This window comes from Halictus rubicundus, chromosome 2 (assembly GCF_050948215.1).
Source record: "Halictus rubicundus isolate RS-2024b chromosome 2, iyHalRubi1_principal, whole genome shotgun sequence".
Taxonomy (NCBI): Eukaryota; Metazoa; Arthropoda; class Insecta; order Hymenoptera; family Halictidae; genus Halictus; species Halictus rubicundus.
In genome coordinates, this window is record NC_135150.1 from 25,897,606 (window position 1) to 25,913,901 (window position 16,296).

General features: G+C 40.8%; 4 protein-coding genes across 7 annotated transcripts; 2 read left to right on the forward strand and 2 right to left on the reverse strand.

Annotated features, from left to right (window-relative positions):
- Window positions 1-42: 42 nt before the first annotated feature.
- On the forward strand, window positions 43-2,639 carry Spec2 (CDC42 small effector protein Spec2). 2 transcript variants are annotated; one of them, XM_076806446.1, is made up of 3 exons: window positions 43-577; window positions 992-1,284; window positions 1,367-2,639. In XM_076806446.1, exons 2-3 carry the CDS (start codon window positions 1,030-1,032, stop codon window positions 1,373-1,375), a joined length of 264 nt encoding a protein of 87 aa, XP_076662561.1. In that variant the 5' UTR covers window positions 43-577; window positions 992-1,029; the 3' UTR covers window positions 1,376-2,639. The 2 variants fall into 2 exon arrangements, with proteins under 2 accessions (XP_076662561.1, XP_076662559.1); XM_076806444.1 differs by lacking the exon at window positions 43-577 and adding an exon at window positions 740-916 and having other exon boundaries at window positions 992-2,639.
- LOC143365833 (protein spaetzle 5) lies at window positions 2,386-9,605 on the reverse strand. The gene is made up of 7 exons (XM_076806404.1): window positions 9,033-9,605; window positions 6,332-6,551; window positions 5,480-5,667; window positions 4,114-4,176; window positions 3,932-4,035; window positions 2,640-3,832; window positions 2,386-2,507 (listed from the first exon to the last, which is right to left on the reverse strand). Exons 1-6 carry the CDS (start codon window positions 9,093-9,095, stop codon window positions 3,586-3,588), a joined length of 885 nt encoding a protein of 294 aa, XP_076662519.1. The 5' UTR covers window positions 9,096-9,605; the 3' UTR covers window positions 2,386-2,507; window positions 2,640-3,585.
- LOC143365829 (tubulin epsilon and delta complex protein 1) lies at window positions 6,708-14,774 on the forward strand. Of its 3 annotated transcripts, none has more exons than XM_076806392.1 (5): window positions 6,708-6,950; window positions 13,168-13,248; window positions 13,348-13,737; window positions 13,816-14,157; window positions 14,436-14,774. In XM_076806392.1, the coding sequence occupies exons 2-5, from the start codon at window positions 13,195-13,197 to the stop codon at window positions 14,772-14,774; spliced, it is 1,125 nt and encodes a 374-aa protein (XP_076662507.1). In that variant the 5' UTR covers window positions 6,708-6,950; window positions 13,168-13,194. The 3 variants fall into 3 exon arrangements, with proteins under 3 accessions (XP_076662507.1, XP_076662505.1, XP_076662508.1); XM_076806393.1 differs by lacking the exon at window positions 6,708-6,950 and having other exon boundaries at window positions 11,935-13,248; window positions 13,348-13,432; window positions 13,526-13,737; XM_076806390.1 differs by lacking the exon at window positions 6,708-6,950 and having other exon boundaries at window positions 11,934-13,248.
- On the reverse strand, window positions 14,730-15,820 carry LOC143365843 (ninjurin-A). The gene has a single exon (XM_076806417.1). The coding sequence runs from the start codon at window positions 15,686-15,688 to the stop codon at window positions 14,990-14,992; it is 699 nt and encodes a 232-aa protein (XP_076662532.1). The 5' UTR covers window positions 15,689-15,820; the 3' UTR covers window positions 14,730-14,989.
- Between the last annotated feature and the right edge of the window lie 476 nt (window positions 15,821-16,296).

Below are 16,296 nucleotides of genomic sequence, written 5' to 3' on the forward strand. Positions count from 1 at the left end.
CAATACACGGTACGTCGGTATGCGTGAGTACGTACACTGTAAATATTCGTTGTGTACAACTCGGATGACCGTTGATCACGTTGACATTCGAGTCTGTGCTTTGTATGCGAGTTCGAATTGTTTTTTTTTTTGTTTCGTACATCGGCCGAAATTTCGAACTCGATTCTCGTTTCTATAATTCTGGCGAGCAATGTCGCCGAAAAGAAGAAGGTGAGCGACGCGCACGGTCGTGCGATCCGAGACGATTCGATGAGCGAAAATAAGGACGCGGATCCGCGTGCCTCGTGAAAATCACTATATACAAAACTGTGCTGTTGTGAACCGGTGTCGTATTGTTCGGTTTCCTTTGTTCGTCGCGGAAACTCGGTTGTTTTCGTTCCCGTCGGAGCCTTCGCCTCTGCGATGGTTTACCGCAAGTAGAAGGATACACACGAGCCAGCGAGCCAGTTTTGGATGTCCTTTTCAGGCACGTGTACACTCATCGATCAAAAGGGAATGTTTGTTTTGTTTCTCGCTGGCTTCGAGTCCCGAGCTATCGCAAAGGTTAGACCGAACGACAGCACGATCACTTGATGAGGTGAGTGTGCGCTCCTTGTTTTTCTATCAGCTTTCACGTCTGACTCATTCGCGCGGTGATAACACCCGGTGTTAATTCGATCCTCCAAAATATTCCGTTTGAATATTCTCCGAACGTCTAACGTGCTATTTTTAAACGGTTACATTCCAATTTTTTGATCGTGTGGGTTATTATTACGGTACATTAATGTTACGAAAAACACGCTGTCGAATCTAAAAGCAACTTACTCCAGTTTTGTTATCTTTTCACATAGTTTGTTACGCTTCTCGACACAACATCGTTTACATTTAATCAAGATCAAACTTTTCTGTACCGTGAACCGTTGGAGAAATATAACGAGTGTGTACATTCTTAAAAGAAGTTTGTGTAATACGAGGTATCGTTGCTAACGAATTATGCGATTTTATATTTCAGGTATTAAGGAATAACTAGCTGCAAGTAATAGATAAGCGATGGCTGGCAGCGGAGAACTTTGGGTGCAATGTTTTACTTGTTGCTTGACACAACAAGGGCCGAGGACGCGCAACGGGAGGCAAAGGTCCCACCAGAGACTGAGGATAGACCGCAGTATGATAGGGGTGCCCACAAATTTTAGACACACCGGTCACATAAGCAGCGGAGATGTAGATATGACCAGCGCGCAATTGTCTAATATTCAGGCACAGATGCAGATGAAAGGAGGCTATGACAACGCGTACGGAGTTAAGGTAGCTTAATTTTAGTTCTCCCGATGGAGAGTGTAAGTCAGTATAAGGATGAGAATTGTATTCGAACGAACATTCGTTTCAGGCATGTTGAAAATAATTGCTTGACACGTTTAGACTGACCTGGAAACAATCTTGCAATGGAACTATATTATCGACTCTGTTTTCAATGGCTATTGTTCCTTGCATCGAAATGAATGTACGTGCGGCCTGTATGTGCAGATGCGTTCGAAAGAGGTCTCGTTTTAAAATGAAATCCAATTTACAAAGACCAAGCGAAAACAGAATCCGCGTTTGCAAGTTGTTAAACTCTCCAGAGACCGTATTAAAAAACTGCATTTAATGACATGTTACATTTAACTTCCGTACAAGTTATGCTTTTACGATAAAGACTGGATGCTCGATAGGTACAGAAACTGCCACATTATACACACAAGTTTTGAGGTGCATTACCATTTTGTTTTTTTTAGCAACTTGGAATTACTCTTCCATTTAAAATAGTCGATGTTAATTGATATACACATTATAATATTATGCTAGATTTTATATCGAGCGTTACTCATATTTACATGGTTTTTTCTGACTAAATGACTTTTTGCAGTAGTAAATCTATCATTAGTAAGCGTCAGATACCGTTCTTATACTTCCAAGCGAGAATGTGAGTACTTCACGGTTACGTAGTGCTTTTGTAAAAAAATAAAGGAAACGAGGAAAGAATGTATTTTGCATGGTTCACCTGTGCCGATTAATGGATAAATATTTTAGCGTATATACGGTGAACGCCAATGTTCACGAAGCACGGCCCATTTTTCCTACTTCCGTATTTCACCCCCAAAATGGGGCGCGTCAACCTACATTAGGTAATTTTTGGAACTTATACGTGTCAAAAAAAAAAATGTCGAGAGAATATTTCCTAGTCTGTAATCATTCTACTACAAATCGTGAATTATTATGACTATTATTTCTTACATTTTAATCATACAAATTGTGATGTCTCGGAGGTATATCACATGGACCAGTGACAAACGTATGAGGACAGAAGAGGCGGGGAGATAGGAAGACGAATAAATCCGCAAAGGATTCTTTAGAAACTAATTTAAATCCTGGACCACTTTGTACGTAAAAGTAAATGTATATTAGATAAACTTAGAAAGCGTACCTACATCCCCGATTTCCGATCGTCTTCTGTCTATACATCGTAAATATTTATTTAGACTTTTGGTACTCTGAAAAAGAAAATTGTAAAAAGAACTCATAATGCACAAGCACTTGATGGACTATAAAAATATTGTGCGTCGAAACAAAAAATAGCTCTAAGTATTGTATTTAATTATGTAAGAATAAATTTGTGTACTTGCAATTAGGTTTCACTTGCTTGGTTTACCAACAACAAACGCACCAACATTTCTTCGTAAAGCATTTATTGTTGTGTCATGTACAACGCGTAAAAGTATTCATCAATATAGTTATATAGATACAAAGGAAATAGTATTTTTAACTGTACATCGTTACATCGATCTCAATGGCTATAATATCACATAATATCCAACGTGGATATAGCTTCACGTCCATTTCATCCACAAAGTATTGCGTTTAAAGTTCTCTCTCTCTCTCTCTCCCCAGTTAAAATCATGTACGTAGTTACATTCGTTCAAAACTATTAACATCGAAAAGAATATTCTGTACAATATAAAATACGTACATTCGCCCTAGTGATAATCGCACTTTAATATCAAACATATCGCATACGTACACGGACAGCCATGCTGCTCCCTTCCTTATATTTTAAGCATCCATTCGTCATGGATGAATCGAAGAAACGCCTGCGAGTCTTTAGTATGCGTGTTCTACGCCGCCTAGCTAGGCTAGCAGACTATTTCAAGCACAATCGTTCTATATATGTGTATGTATATTGCGTACATATTGTTGTCTTAAAGATCGAAACACAAAGTGGCGGATAGACGCATCAGCCTCGTATTTCGAGTTTCAAACAATATGAAAAGATAGGAAGAGAAACCATCTCGGTATTTACAAAAGAAACTGGGTCAGTTGCAAGAAATCACGATCTCGATATTTACAAGTCAGTCAATCATTTTCCCGTGCGTTCCAAGAATCTTGTATTTGAAAAAAAGTTGTACTCCAATCTATGGAATGGTTCTGTCGATTTCCCATTAACGATGCGAAGGTCATCTAAATGCATATTCGGTCGAAAGCGTCTCCGGCAAGAGAATCAACGAGACATCGATTGCGATCCCCTGACAGAGTTACTTCTGCGTTTACACACGCCACACGGTGTTCTGGAATTCATTTTCTCATCCGCGTTTTAATAGGCGTCACGTTACTCTCCTGCTTCATGAACCCGCTTCTTGTCAGCGTATTTCTGATGGACGAGACGTGGCAGCAGCAGCTCGATGGAAACTTGAACGTGTCGGTGACCACGCTGCCGTTCTCCAGCACTGCCGTGAGTTGTCGATAAACGAACTTTTGTCTGCAGGTTGCTTTGTAGTTCACGCCAGGTCCGTTGACCAATCTGCAATCAGTGTTCTCCTGGCTGTAAACGATTTACAAATGATTAGATATGGTACCGCACGATGGATAAGCCGAGGTGTAAGTTCAAGGTGTTCTACTCGTAGTTGGTCTATATACCTACCTACACTTCTCGATTCGCACACCCTGCTGGAAGTCCTTTTGGTTCACAACGAATTTCCATTCGTTATCCTTGTTCTCGGCCGCTTTAGGAAATATAACCTGCTCCTGAAACGATAGACGTTTATTGAACAGGTGAATTTTCTATCAACAAGTTTGCCATTCCAAGTACACGCGTATACATACCGAAGATATGCAGAGAGGCATTTCGTCGTCCACGTTGATTCTTTGCACCAAGTCGGACGATACCTATTGCAATTCAGATGAAGTTAGAGAATGTTGAAAATGTCGATTCACAATTTTAAAAAATAAGTACACACAGGGTGCGGCGCGAATTAGTCCACACGATTTTTCAGCCCCTTCGGATGGTCGGACAGAAAAATGTTTCTTACCAAAGTTAATCAGTATTAAACCGACAAGAAATTGCAATATTTCAAATTTAAAAAAAAATCAAGGTCGCTGTGATATCTTTTAATGGAACTGGGTATTTTTAACTTCGTAATATTGTAGGCGACGTCGAAACGAATTCAACGACCTGCTATACAATGACTTTCAGATGACCTTGAAAGATAATATCGCCATGAATCGATTGCCAGAATATTTGAAATATTTCGACGGCACGCAATAGCAACGCCTCGCATTTAGAGGTAAACAAATGAACGGCTGCCTAATCGGACCATATTTTTACGATGGAATATTAACAGCACATCGATACATGGATTTCTTGCGATATGAACTTCCAACATTGTTGCAAGAGATCCGGGAAAACATGAAAGAAGATATCTATTTCCAACACGATGGCTGCCCAGCTCATACTGCTGCAATTGTAAAATCATAGTTAACTACAGTTTTTGGGGATCAGTGGATCGGAACATATGGTCCAATTCGTTGGCCAGCTCGCTCGCCGGATATAACCCCTTAAGATTTTTATCTTTTGCGATATTTACAATCGATTGTGTATGAAAGACCTGTGGATAATGTGAAAATTCTTAAAAAACGCATAATTCAAGCGTGTAGAAATGTAAAAAGAACTTCTCTAATGGAAGCTACGCATAAGACTTTGTTACAAAGAGCAGAATTTTGCGTTACACAAAATGGGATGCAGTTCGAAAATTTAATTCAATTATTAATTAATTACATGTACACGTTTAACATTTGTGTTTTCAATGTGGCTCCGTATAAATTTGGTTTTTTGTGAGTTAAGTTCTGAAGCAATGTTGCGTACCGTCGAAATATTTCAAATATTCTGGCAATCGATTCATGGCGGTATTATCTTTCAAGGTCATCCGAAAGTCATTGTATAGCAGGTCGTTGAATTCGTTTCAACGTCGCCTACAATATTATCAAGTTAAAAGTACCCAGTTCCATTAAAAGATATCACAGCGACCTTGATTTTTTGTTGAAAATCGATTTTTTTTTAATTTAATAGACTGATTAACTTTGGTAAGAAACATTTTTCTGTCCGACCATCCGAAGGGGCTGAAAAATCGTGGGGACTAATTCGCGCCGCACCCTGTATATGCGTATATCTCGTTAATATATATCTACCAACCGCGTCAACATATGCCAGATATTTCAGGCTTTCGTTTCGTCGTAACGCTGCGTTTACTATTTGTTCAGGATAATTGTCTACTTCCGTGCAGTACGTAGACCCCTCGCAGACAGGTACTCGTTGTACAGGTTGAGCCGTGTCTTCTTCAGGAAATACGAACTTAGCGTCCGACTGCATGCCATAGGTATCTATGGAAACAGATGTTCACGATAAGAGATTGAATCAACTACCCCAAGTATACAAATACGGAGAATAGGTACCCCATTTGTATGAACCTTCAAATGTCGGGATTTAGCTCCCAATGTTTGACAAAATACTGAAACACGTCTCATCTACATTCAAATTTTCTGATTTATTTACGCTAGATCCGATAAGAGGATCAACTTTCGAACCAGTAAGTTGAAAAATGACATACATATTTACAGTAACGAGCAAAACTGAGTCTACACTATTTGAGGCAACATAACTTTTTAAAAATTAGATCAAATGACTAGAATTTTATTGAGAAGTTAGAAGGATTAGTTTATTAGACGAGGTGTAAAAAATTTTTGAGAAAAATTTGAATTGGTCGGAATCGCAAAAGAAATAGTAAAAGTTGGTTTTTTCAGCTTTTTTATCTGAGCCTGTATTGAAAATTTAAAGAATGTATTTGACTCGCTCGAATAAAATGAAAATTTCACCGATATTGGTTTATTCGTTTACGAGTTATAAACGATTAAAAGTGCGATTTTAAGTCGAAAATCGTGAAAAAGCGTTGCTTCAAACAGTGTAGACTGAGTTTTGCTCGTTACTGTATAAGGATTAGTGTAAATTCGAGTGTCTACGGTTGCCACGTATCCTCCTTTTACCGACCTGTAAACGATCTTCTAAACGAGCTTTTCGAAAACCTGTCTCGTGCATCCCTACGGTCTCTCCTCAGAGATCCGCCATTTTCGACGGACAATTCTTCGGAATCGGGTGGGTCGCTTTCCACGGAAGTTTCGGTAGACTTGGTCGATTTCCCGCCAAGAGATTCATCGGTGTCCTCTGTTCCGTCGGCGTGATACGGTAACGCGTCGATATTCTGGGTGATCTGCAAAATGAACATGCTGGTCATACGTCACTTTGGAAAAAATCTCCGTCAACTCGAAGTACCGTTCGAGTTGGTGTCGCGCAAAGTCTAGTACATAGAAAATCGAGAACTACCGTTAGCAACTAACAATAAGTACCTGACGCACGCTCGCTCACGCGGATCAACATATACGTTTCATCCTCTCTATTCGATGATTGACGCGAGTATTAATGGTTCTGTTGTGCAGCGTGTTAGAAACCTGTACCATCAATTTCAATTCTTGCGTGAATGGTTGTAATGGCCGACCACGGGATCGGTAATGATCCACGCTGGATATCGTATTCGTGTTTCTCGCTTCTCCCGACAGACTATACTCTAACTATACGGAACAAGTATTAATCGCGACACGAACTGTCACGCGTAAGTATACGTTGCAATGAATTTTCCGCGACAGTGTAAGTATAAGTACGAATAGTCGATCATGTTTGCTTATCTTTCACGTTGAATCTTTGCGGTTTGTGAGGACAATTAAATCGTCGCGTAAGACAATTAAAAAACACACGATTTACTCTCTGTTATCTGCGAGAAGAATCTATCAACGTATTTATTGTACTTCCGGCTAAACTTTTCATACATACAGCAAAGCGGTCGCATATTTTTCCCAGGATCAATGTAGGGTTAGGGTTAGAGGATCGAAAGAAAGAAAGGAACAGACAGAGATCTTCCTTCTTCCTATTATCATAGATTTTATCGTTGAATACATCATTCGAGATGTCGGATCGAGATAAACGCGTTTACGAGTTCTTAACTATCCGAAGAATAATTGACACCGACTCGTTCATTCCGTCCTTTGGTTCAGGGGTTCTCAGTCCTGTCCATACAATTCCTGATCTTTCTCGCGTGTATTCGATATAGAAGTGTCGGAACCATTGAGAATTCCTGCGTTAAAATATTCAAGGATGTACACATCGAAGCATGCTTGAAAGTTGCCGGCAGATACGTTGTGAATTCTAGCCAGTTTATGCCAGTTTATTCTAGCCAGTCTCTGTACATTGTACACGTGTACGATAAACGCAAAGACGGCGCTTCCCTTCCTATGGTTTCGCCATAGGTCATGAGATAATGCCTCCAGGCAGTGTCGCCAGATCAAGACTTATTCCCCCACTCTAATTTCCAGGAATACCTTCATCTACATCAGGCCTGAGCAACTGGTGGCTCGCGAGCCACATGCGAGTCCTCTTCCCACTCCTGAGACCCCACACCATGCTTCTATGGAGTACGGGATAAGGGGTGGGGGGTTAGGAGGTTGTAAAAGCATGGTAGGGTAATATGAAGTGGCCAGTGGTGGGTGAACCTTTGCGCTGGTAGTGGGGGTCGTGAAGCAACAGCGGGGAAGTTGCCCAGGCATGATATACGTGTCTCTTAGATGCAAGGAAAAGCTAAGTTCATGCATTTTGGGTTTTATAATACAGGATCTACGTATTTACTAGAAAAAAGTCATCAAAACAAACTAGATAGGCTGTAAGAAAAAACTAATGCAGCAAGGAAACATTACTGGTGATCGCAACTTTAAACGGCGATATGTCGAAAGTAAAAGTATGCGATACACGCGACGTTTTTCCCTGTAACCACAGATATATTCTTCGATTCCCAGAAAGGTGTTATCAACTTCCTCGAATCACCGGTATCACCTCGAAACAACCTATTTGCAAAATTGGAAGTCATGAATATGAATTGCAATCGTCGCGTCGTTTCCCGAATGCAATTAATCGCGTCTCGACTTTATTATCCTCCAGCAAATGCGTTTCAGCTTAACGTAAACTATTTTTGTCGAGGCGATATCACTTTTACTCGGATTCAGAAGACACAACGCTCAGATAAAAAGTTTGCTGACCCTTAACCGTTCAATTTTCATAAATCCATCCCGGCTCGCGAGATACAGTTACACGGCGATAACAGATTACGGATTACGTAAATATCGCCGGCCGGCTGCTAATTACAGACTGTACTGTGTTATGTAGTATTATAGAGTATCGCGATTCGGTCTGTACGTCGCGAACGTGCTTCGAATCGCTATGTTCATTATTTCGGATGTTATTCGATTCCTTGCAGGTAGCACGCGTACTTCCGATAGGTTTGTACTGCACAAATTCAAAATGCAACCACAGTTGTAGAGCGTCTCGAAGAATCGGTCATACGTAAATCGAATGAAATTACCTACACGAAGTTGGATCTTAAATTATAGCCTTCGACCAAGCCTGCGAAACAACAGGAAATAATTAAATAAAATTAGTTAGCAGACGCCCATCGAAGAAGTCGCACAAATATTTTGATCGAGGACTGTACAGTATCTTTCTTCGGTGTCAAGTTCCCGGCGATCACTGGCTGCAGCAACAACAACGCGATTCCCGAAGGGGCACAGCTCCTATCTCGGGCCAACCTAATCGTTCGCACACGACACGGATCGCGCAGCATTTTCGAAAAGATTTTTCATTCGCTTACCAATAAGATGAAAGAGCAGAGCCCGACGAACGCCAGGATCAGGCCGCGGTAGCTTTGTCCCATTTTCGGCGGATGTATCGACGTTGTCTATGTAGAGATCGTGATATTTAGATCCTCTCGGGTCTCGGTGACACGTGAAACCACAGCACGACGCAAGCACTGACACCGTGCCTCCGGAGGAAGCGGTATTTTTCGCAGTCGGTGTGTTTGCAGACCACGGGTGTCGCGCGTTGCCTGCGTCTCCCGGCGATTTTCACCCGGCAGCCAATCTCTCGCGAATAAACTCACCGATTTTTCCGTGACTCTGAGAGACCACGATGCGCGCTGTCGGAAACGTAACCGCGATACGAGATACCGGAGACGTGGCGGATCCGTATTTCGCAACCGGCCCAAAAGAGAAGCAAGCGTTCGGAACAGCGCGGTAAACTCGATTGTCGAGAGATCGCTCAACGATCCTGCACGTCCAAGCGATCGCTTACGATTGACCTGTTCCTCTTGCGCTCACCACCACGACGACACCAGTTGTCTTTCCCCGTCGCATTTACGGCCCCCGTAACGTAGCCTGGTAATCGCGTACCCCAGGGAACGGAACAAAGAGAAAACGGGAGGATCCACCGGAAGGGCGGCTACCGTGCCGCGGCGCACAGTGGGCAATTTGGACAAAATCGGATTCAAAATCAAGGAACTTTCGATAGGAATGAGGTAGAGCGATGAAATTTTTTGGAAATGAAAGCTGCAACTTTGTAGAATATGGGAAAAATAGAGAGATTGTGGTACAAACGTTTTCTAACCTCGAGAAAATTCGTTAAACGCGCACAAATTCAAGGAAATTTTAGTTTTTCCAATACCACGCGCGGAAAATTTTTTTTTTTAACATGCTATACATCATTTCCCATAGATTTTTTCACGCTGATTTCAAATCTGGTCTCAAAATTTGTCTACGACCTCAGGATTTTGCAAAAAATAGATTTTTGTGACAAAAACTAATGAAGTCATTTTTTCGTTGAAATGATTGGATGGTAATAATCTCCCTATTTTTCCCATATTCTACAAAGTTGCAGCTTTCAATAAAAAACAATTTCATCGCTCTACCTCATTCCTATCGAAAGTTCCTTGATTTTGAATCCGATTTTGTCCAAATTCCCCACTGTGCGTCGCACAGTGGCCGCCAAATCGCCAAAACGTGGTCAAAACCTCACAACTTATTCAAAAATTATTGGTTCTGCTTGAAAATTGGTATTATGGCCGTTTTTCGGGGTCGCTGATCACGAATCTGAACTTGAAATTAGAAAAAACGAAATGGCGGATCTTCTATGGCGGACATACACATTAAAAAATTATTGGTTCTGCTTGAAAATTGGTATTAGGCCGTTTTTTGGGGTCGCTGATCACGAATCTGAACTTGAAATTAGAAAAAACGAAATGGCGGACCTTCTATGGCGGACATACACATTAAAAAATTATTGGTTCTGCTTGAAAATTGGTATTAGGCCGTTTTTTGGGGTCGCTGATCACGAATCTGAACTTGAAATTAGAGAAAACGAAATGGCGGATCTTATATGGTGGACATACACATTAAAAAATTATTGGTTCTGCTTGAAAATTGGTATTAGGCCGTTTTTTGGGATCGTTGATCACGAATCTGAACTTGAAATTAGAGAAAACGAAATGGCGGATCTTATATAGTGGACATACACATTAAAAAATTATTGGTTCTGCTTGAAAATTGGTATTAGGCCGTTTTTCGGGTCGATCGAGTCAATAAACATTTGGCACTAAAAACTACGCAACTTACCTCCACGAACAGCATCCATAATGCACAATTAAAATCGAAATTTCATTTAAAAAAAATTTCATCGCTCTACCTCATTTCTATCGAAAGTTCCTTGATTTTGAATCCGATTTTGTCCAAATTGCCCACTGTGCGGCGCACAGTGGTGCCAAGGCGGCAAAAAATCCATTTTATAAATTTTGGATTTTTATTAAAAAAAAATTATTTTTGTATAGCCTAATAGTGCGTGCATGATGTACCAAAGTCAGATTTAAAAAAAAAAATTTTTTAGGGAGATATACGCATGGTAAATAACCATTTCCTCGCTCCTGGGAATTCATCAGTTTTCAGTGCGATAGTTATGTAATTACTCCGCCTATAATTGAATACTTAGGGGTCTACAAATCATATGGGTTATTGCAAATGGCTTCAACTATTAACTGGCAAAAAAAATTTTCCAAAAAAAGATGTTTAACATTAAGTAATATGGATTAACCTGAAGCCCCTTTGCGTTACGCTCATCTTTTATTTATGAAGGAATACAAAAAAATCCTTTGAATAGCTTCGATCTGGAACTAATCGTTTTTGCAAGTTATAATATTGATCTAGCTTTGTGCAAAATTTCATGAGATACTTCGAGATGCTTTCGCCCCAATTCAAGTTTAAATATCAACTTTCGGAATTTCCAGGAATGAATCGCGCGGATGTCACGACTATTTGATGTTTCAGGTGAAAGTTTTTAGGGATATATCATTTATAATATGTGGTATTGGAAAACCACAATTCTCTTGAAATTGTGCAAGTTTAACGAATTTTCTCAAGGTTAAAAAACGTTGGTACCTTCATCTCCCTATTTTCCCCATATTCTACAAAGTTTCAGCTTTAATTTAAAAAAAATTTCATCGCTCTACCCCATTTCTAAGTTCTTTGATTTTGAATCCGATTTCGCCCAAATTGCCCACTGTGCGGCGATCTGGGATCCGTTATTACTTGGGGGCACGTTTGTTTCATACTTCAAGTTAGCTCAAACGCAGTTCTTTTTTTCCATTTTGCGATCAAAATCAGTAAATGGAATATTTCTAATCGCGTTTAGTTTTCCACCAGAAGATACTCCGGTTTATTTGTATAGATTACAAACGCGTAATGCGAAGCATTGATATTAACCTCTTGCACTGCGATCTATTGTAGGGTTGCAGTGGTTGAAACTTCTTTGTCGTTTATAATTTCTTAGAGAAAGATAGAAATTTATATTTATTATATGCCTGTGTATTCTACGGTGACTCCACATCGACAACATCAAAACAGAATTTTATTCCAATTTTTAGGAAATTAATAACATATTCGATATACATACATATGTACCCTTTTGGAAATCTTCATCTCGACCCTGACAGGATGTTATAGTACACAACTTTTACTCGTATGTGTTTCTTGGTAGTTGTGATATTCAAATTTTCCGGAACATTGAGAATTTTCTAGAAATTGTTACATCATTATTGAAAATATTTTCTATGTTATTAAATTTGTTTATGTTTCATAAATTACTAAAAATTTATTTTTTTACTACACTTATAATTACGTTATAACAGAAACGGGAAAGGAGACAATGTTGACTCCGCTTTTAAAGTGTTCACTGACTTCCTTCCATCCAATTTTTCTTACTTACTTACGCATTGAAAAAAGTAAAATTAATAACAGTATTCTTTACAAACTCACAAATGCACGGAATTTGAATCTCGTGTTCTTATTTCCCGATGGTCGTTGCAATAGAAAGCCTGGTGCTTACTTAGTACGGATTTTTACACGTACAATAAACCACACACGTTTCATCGTGGCTCAATTGGTATTGTTCAAGTCACGGGTAACAGGTACCTCGAGTTCCGAACACAAAGGAAGTCCGTGGCTGGTTTACAGGTGGTGCGAACTCGGAACTGTTTATCACGTAGTGACCTGCCGATTTCTTCGTTAAACCGCACCGGACCGTAATCAAACAGGTAATAATAGACAGCGTTTAGGTAGTCCGAGTCAGGCCTGCGCTCCAAGTATGTCCTTTGAAAATGTACTTTGACCGCTCCAATTAACGCGTTTCTGTTTCATTGGAGTACCTGAACTTCGTTAACGATGTTTTGTTATTTTATAGCATCGCTTTATAAATACAAAAAAAAAAACGGAGAAACGTATGATTAATTTCCGAATTTTGTATTTTACAAATGGAAAGATAATTTGATCTCGATTCAACCGAACACGGTAGGAAAAAGGCGCGAAATCGATCGCGCGTTTAAAACTCGAGTGCGCGGTAACCTAAGGTTCGATTCGAATCGCATAATGTCCGATATAAAAAGTGTTTTGTCCTTGCTGTGCCAGCATTTGAAACTGTCGATCAAAGTTTCAATGAAACCGGAGTATTTTAGACTAGCAAAATTTAACGACACTGCAGAAAATGTTGTAAGTATTTGCGAGCGGTGTTACATAACCTCTATGCGCGACGCTGTGCATGTATGTAAACAGTTAAAATATTAATCGTTGATTTATTTTCTGCAATAGGTGAAGGTATTCTGGGAAACGTTAAATATCTTGAGTTACTGTGTCGTACAAGAAAAGCAAATTGAAGTCGACTTTCAACATTATGGTAAATATTTTTGGTCCTGTGTTTTCACTCTATTTATATGTATTCAATCTGTATTCTCTAGAGTATATTTGTTAAGACTGAGCATATTTTTAGATACAGTGTGGGCCACCAAATTGTATTTTGCGTATCTACAGTATCCTTCCGTCGAGTTTTATGCTTCTAGCAAGCACGATAAAAACGGCAGACAATTATTATTAGCATTAGCTTGGCTTCTTGGAACTCAAGATGCTCTAGATACTATAATTCGTGTGAATGTTTCGAATGGTGTTCTTGGAAGGGAATGTTCCAAGCCAAACGATTCAGAAGTAGTTCAGAATTTATATGTTATTTAAATTTAATTAGTGATTAGAGAAGGGATATCCTAGAAATGGTATGCTTTTCAGGAAAGAGAAATAGAGCACGACGTGCCAGAAACAATGGTTGCCCAAATGAACGGTATGGTACGTTTACATGGTAAAGTGAATTACAATATCAGAGAGATATATAATCTCGTTTCCGAGAGAGCTAATTTAATAAGCAAAGTTCATGCTGCAACTATTAATGTCAGCGGTCTCCCGCATTTGAGCGTATCTGAACTGGCTCTAATAAAACGTATTGCGACTGCTGATAAAAGTGAGCTATCCCAGGCTGACAAGAAATACATGCAGGAATTATTAGCTGCTGGAAATTTGCTGGATGTGCATGCCAAATGGCGGAGGAAAGAACATATTTTCTTCGAATGGATGGTAGATACACGAATAGATGTTTTATCCGGAGGTATAGTAATGGCTAGACTGCGGACTTTTATGCAAAATAAAAATTGTCACTATCAATTGTAAGACATAAACGCTGAATAGAAGTTCCCTTCTCGCTTCAATGACTTCCAAAGTTTGAAAATTGCATATCGACTCCTTCTAATTCTTCTAATCTTTCTAGCATTTCAATGTTTTACAGATTTCTCTAATAAATGCATAAAATACGCAGTCTAGTAATGGCATAGTAATGGCGAAAACACAATTTTCAGGTAACGGTAGTGCAAGAACACAAGAATCATTCGAGTACCAGTTCGAACGACATGAACTGGAATGAAATTTTAAAATTCATATCCGTGTTGCACCGAATAATGCAAGAAAGACTCGAAGCTTCGTCTTGCCAAGAGAACCGTGGCTGTAAGAATCAGACATTCGAAAGTGTGTCACGGTTAATGAGGATTGAAATGGGCCGTGATATAATGGAGAATCGGTTGACAGAGATATCAGCGGAATTGGAGAAAGAGACGAAAAGTCTGTCGGAAAGCAAGGAAAAATTATCCGAGGAGTTGAGGAAACTTCTACATTTAATTCCTTCGTGTATACAACTTTGACGTTTTATAACAAAATAAAAAAAAGGGAAGCGCAAACGTACGCCTGAACACTCAGGTATGTCAAGACATTGCGAGACGGCTCCGTGAAGCTGTGACACAATTATTAAATCCAAATACCACGATCGGAGACATTCTAGTTTAGTCGTTCTCGTTCTGCACGATCGAGGCAGTTTTCGGTATAGATTGCGATGGGTTCGCATTGTCTGGACATAAGTCTATGTCGCGGCAAGAGCTACCGACACACCATCCTCCACCCCGAACGCCGGAATCAACACGTTCAGAATAGTCACTAGAAATATGCCGATCACTGTCCAGTTATTCGCTCGTTCAGCTTTGCACATTTGAGCGGTGTCTTTCACGTTGTATCTGCTGTTCCATATCAGACCAATCCCCACTGCGATCTGCAGAAATAGACTGGCGCCTATCATGATCAACGACGGATAGAAGTACGGATGACCTCCGCCGGACTGTAGAACGTAACGCAACTGATTGCCGTTCGCGGACAGGAGAGCAAGATCCATCATCCCTTGGGCTAGCGTCTTCTTGTGCTGGTAAATGTTGACGTCGGGGGTGGGCTGGAGCGGAGGCACTATCGGGAAAAATGGAGTTCTGTTATCGGGAAACATGGGAAAATCCGGCTGCGGCGTCCGAGGAAATGGCGTCTCTGGAAGCAAGCCATCGTCTATCCCACGGTGATCGAACCCGATCGGCGGTCTTCCTTCCGGCTCGAGATCGTCGATTTCCGGTCCAGAGGTTGGCCGAGGGTTGTTCGTGTTGTCCGTCTCCAGCAGAGAACCCCGTCGAGGTCCAACGGTAACGGTTTCCAGTTCCTTGGACGTCAACGGTTGCGACACCTCGTCCGTGAGATCATCCATGTACAGAATCTCATCACCGTTGTGTTTCAAACGATCCATGTTTCTCTTCGGACCACTCGGCCGTTGTCCAATCTTGCTGTTTGCTCTTTTTCAGACGAGACGGAACTCTTATCAGCGTAGAGGAGACGCGCGGTTTCGATGGTCCAACATTAGAGCACACAGCTTTTTACTTTCTCCGTTCTCGCAACGGGAGCAGAGGTCAATCACGAGAATACCAGTTTGCGGTGTACCGTCGTCTCTTTGAATAACAATGCGATGCGCGCCAACACGCGGTAACGCGCGCGCGCGCGCGTCCGTATGCGAAAGTCAGAAGCTGTTACTTATGCTGGCGCGTTACTGCCGCCGCGCTCGGACCAAACAGATCTGCTAGCCGCCACGCGAACTTCCTTCCATTCGCTCGATCGAAACGAGCTGATTCACGATCGCGTTTGTGATGTCATCGTTAGAACGTCACGGTTCCCTTCAACTTTGTATTTACCAGCCCGTCGAACCCATTATTCCTTTAATTCGCCGCGCCACGCGTTCTTATTCCACGATGTTACGTTCTATCTGGCACGCTCGTTCGGATTCATTAAGCTAGTCATTAAGCGGTGTCTCTCGAAATGGGCTTCCACTATTAATCACCCGGCACAACAAGTCGGCACGAT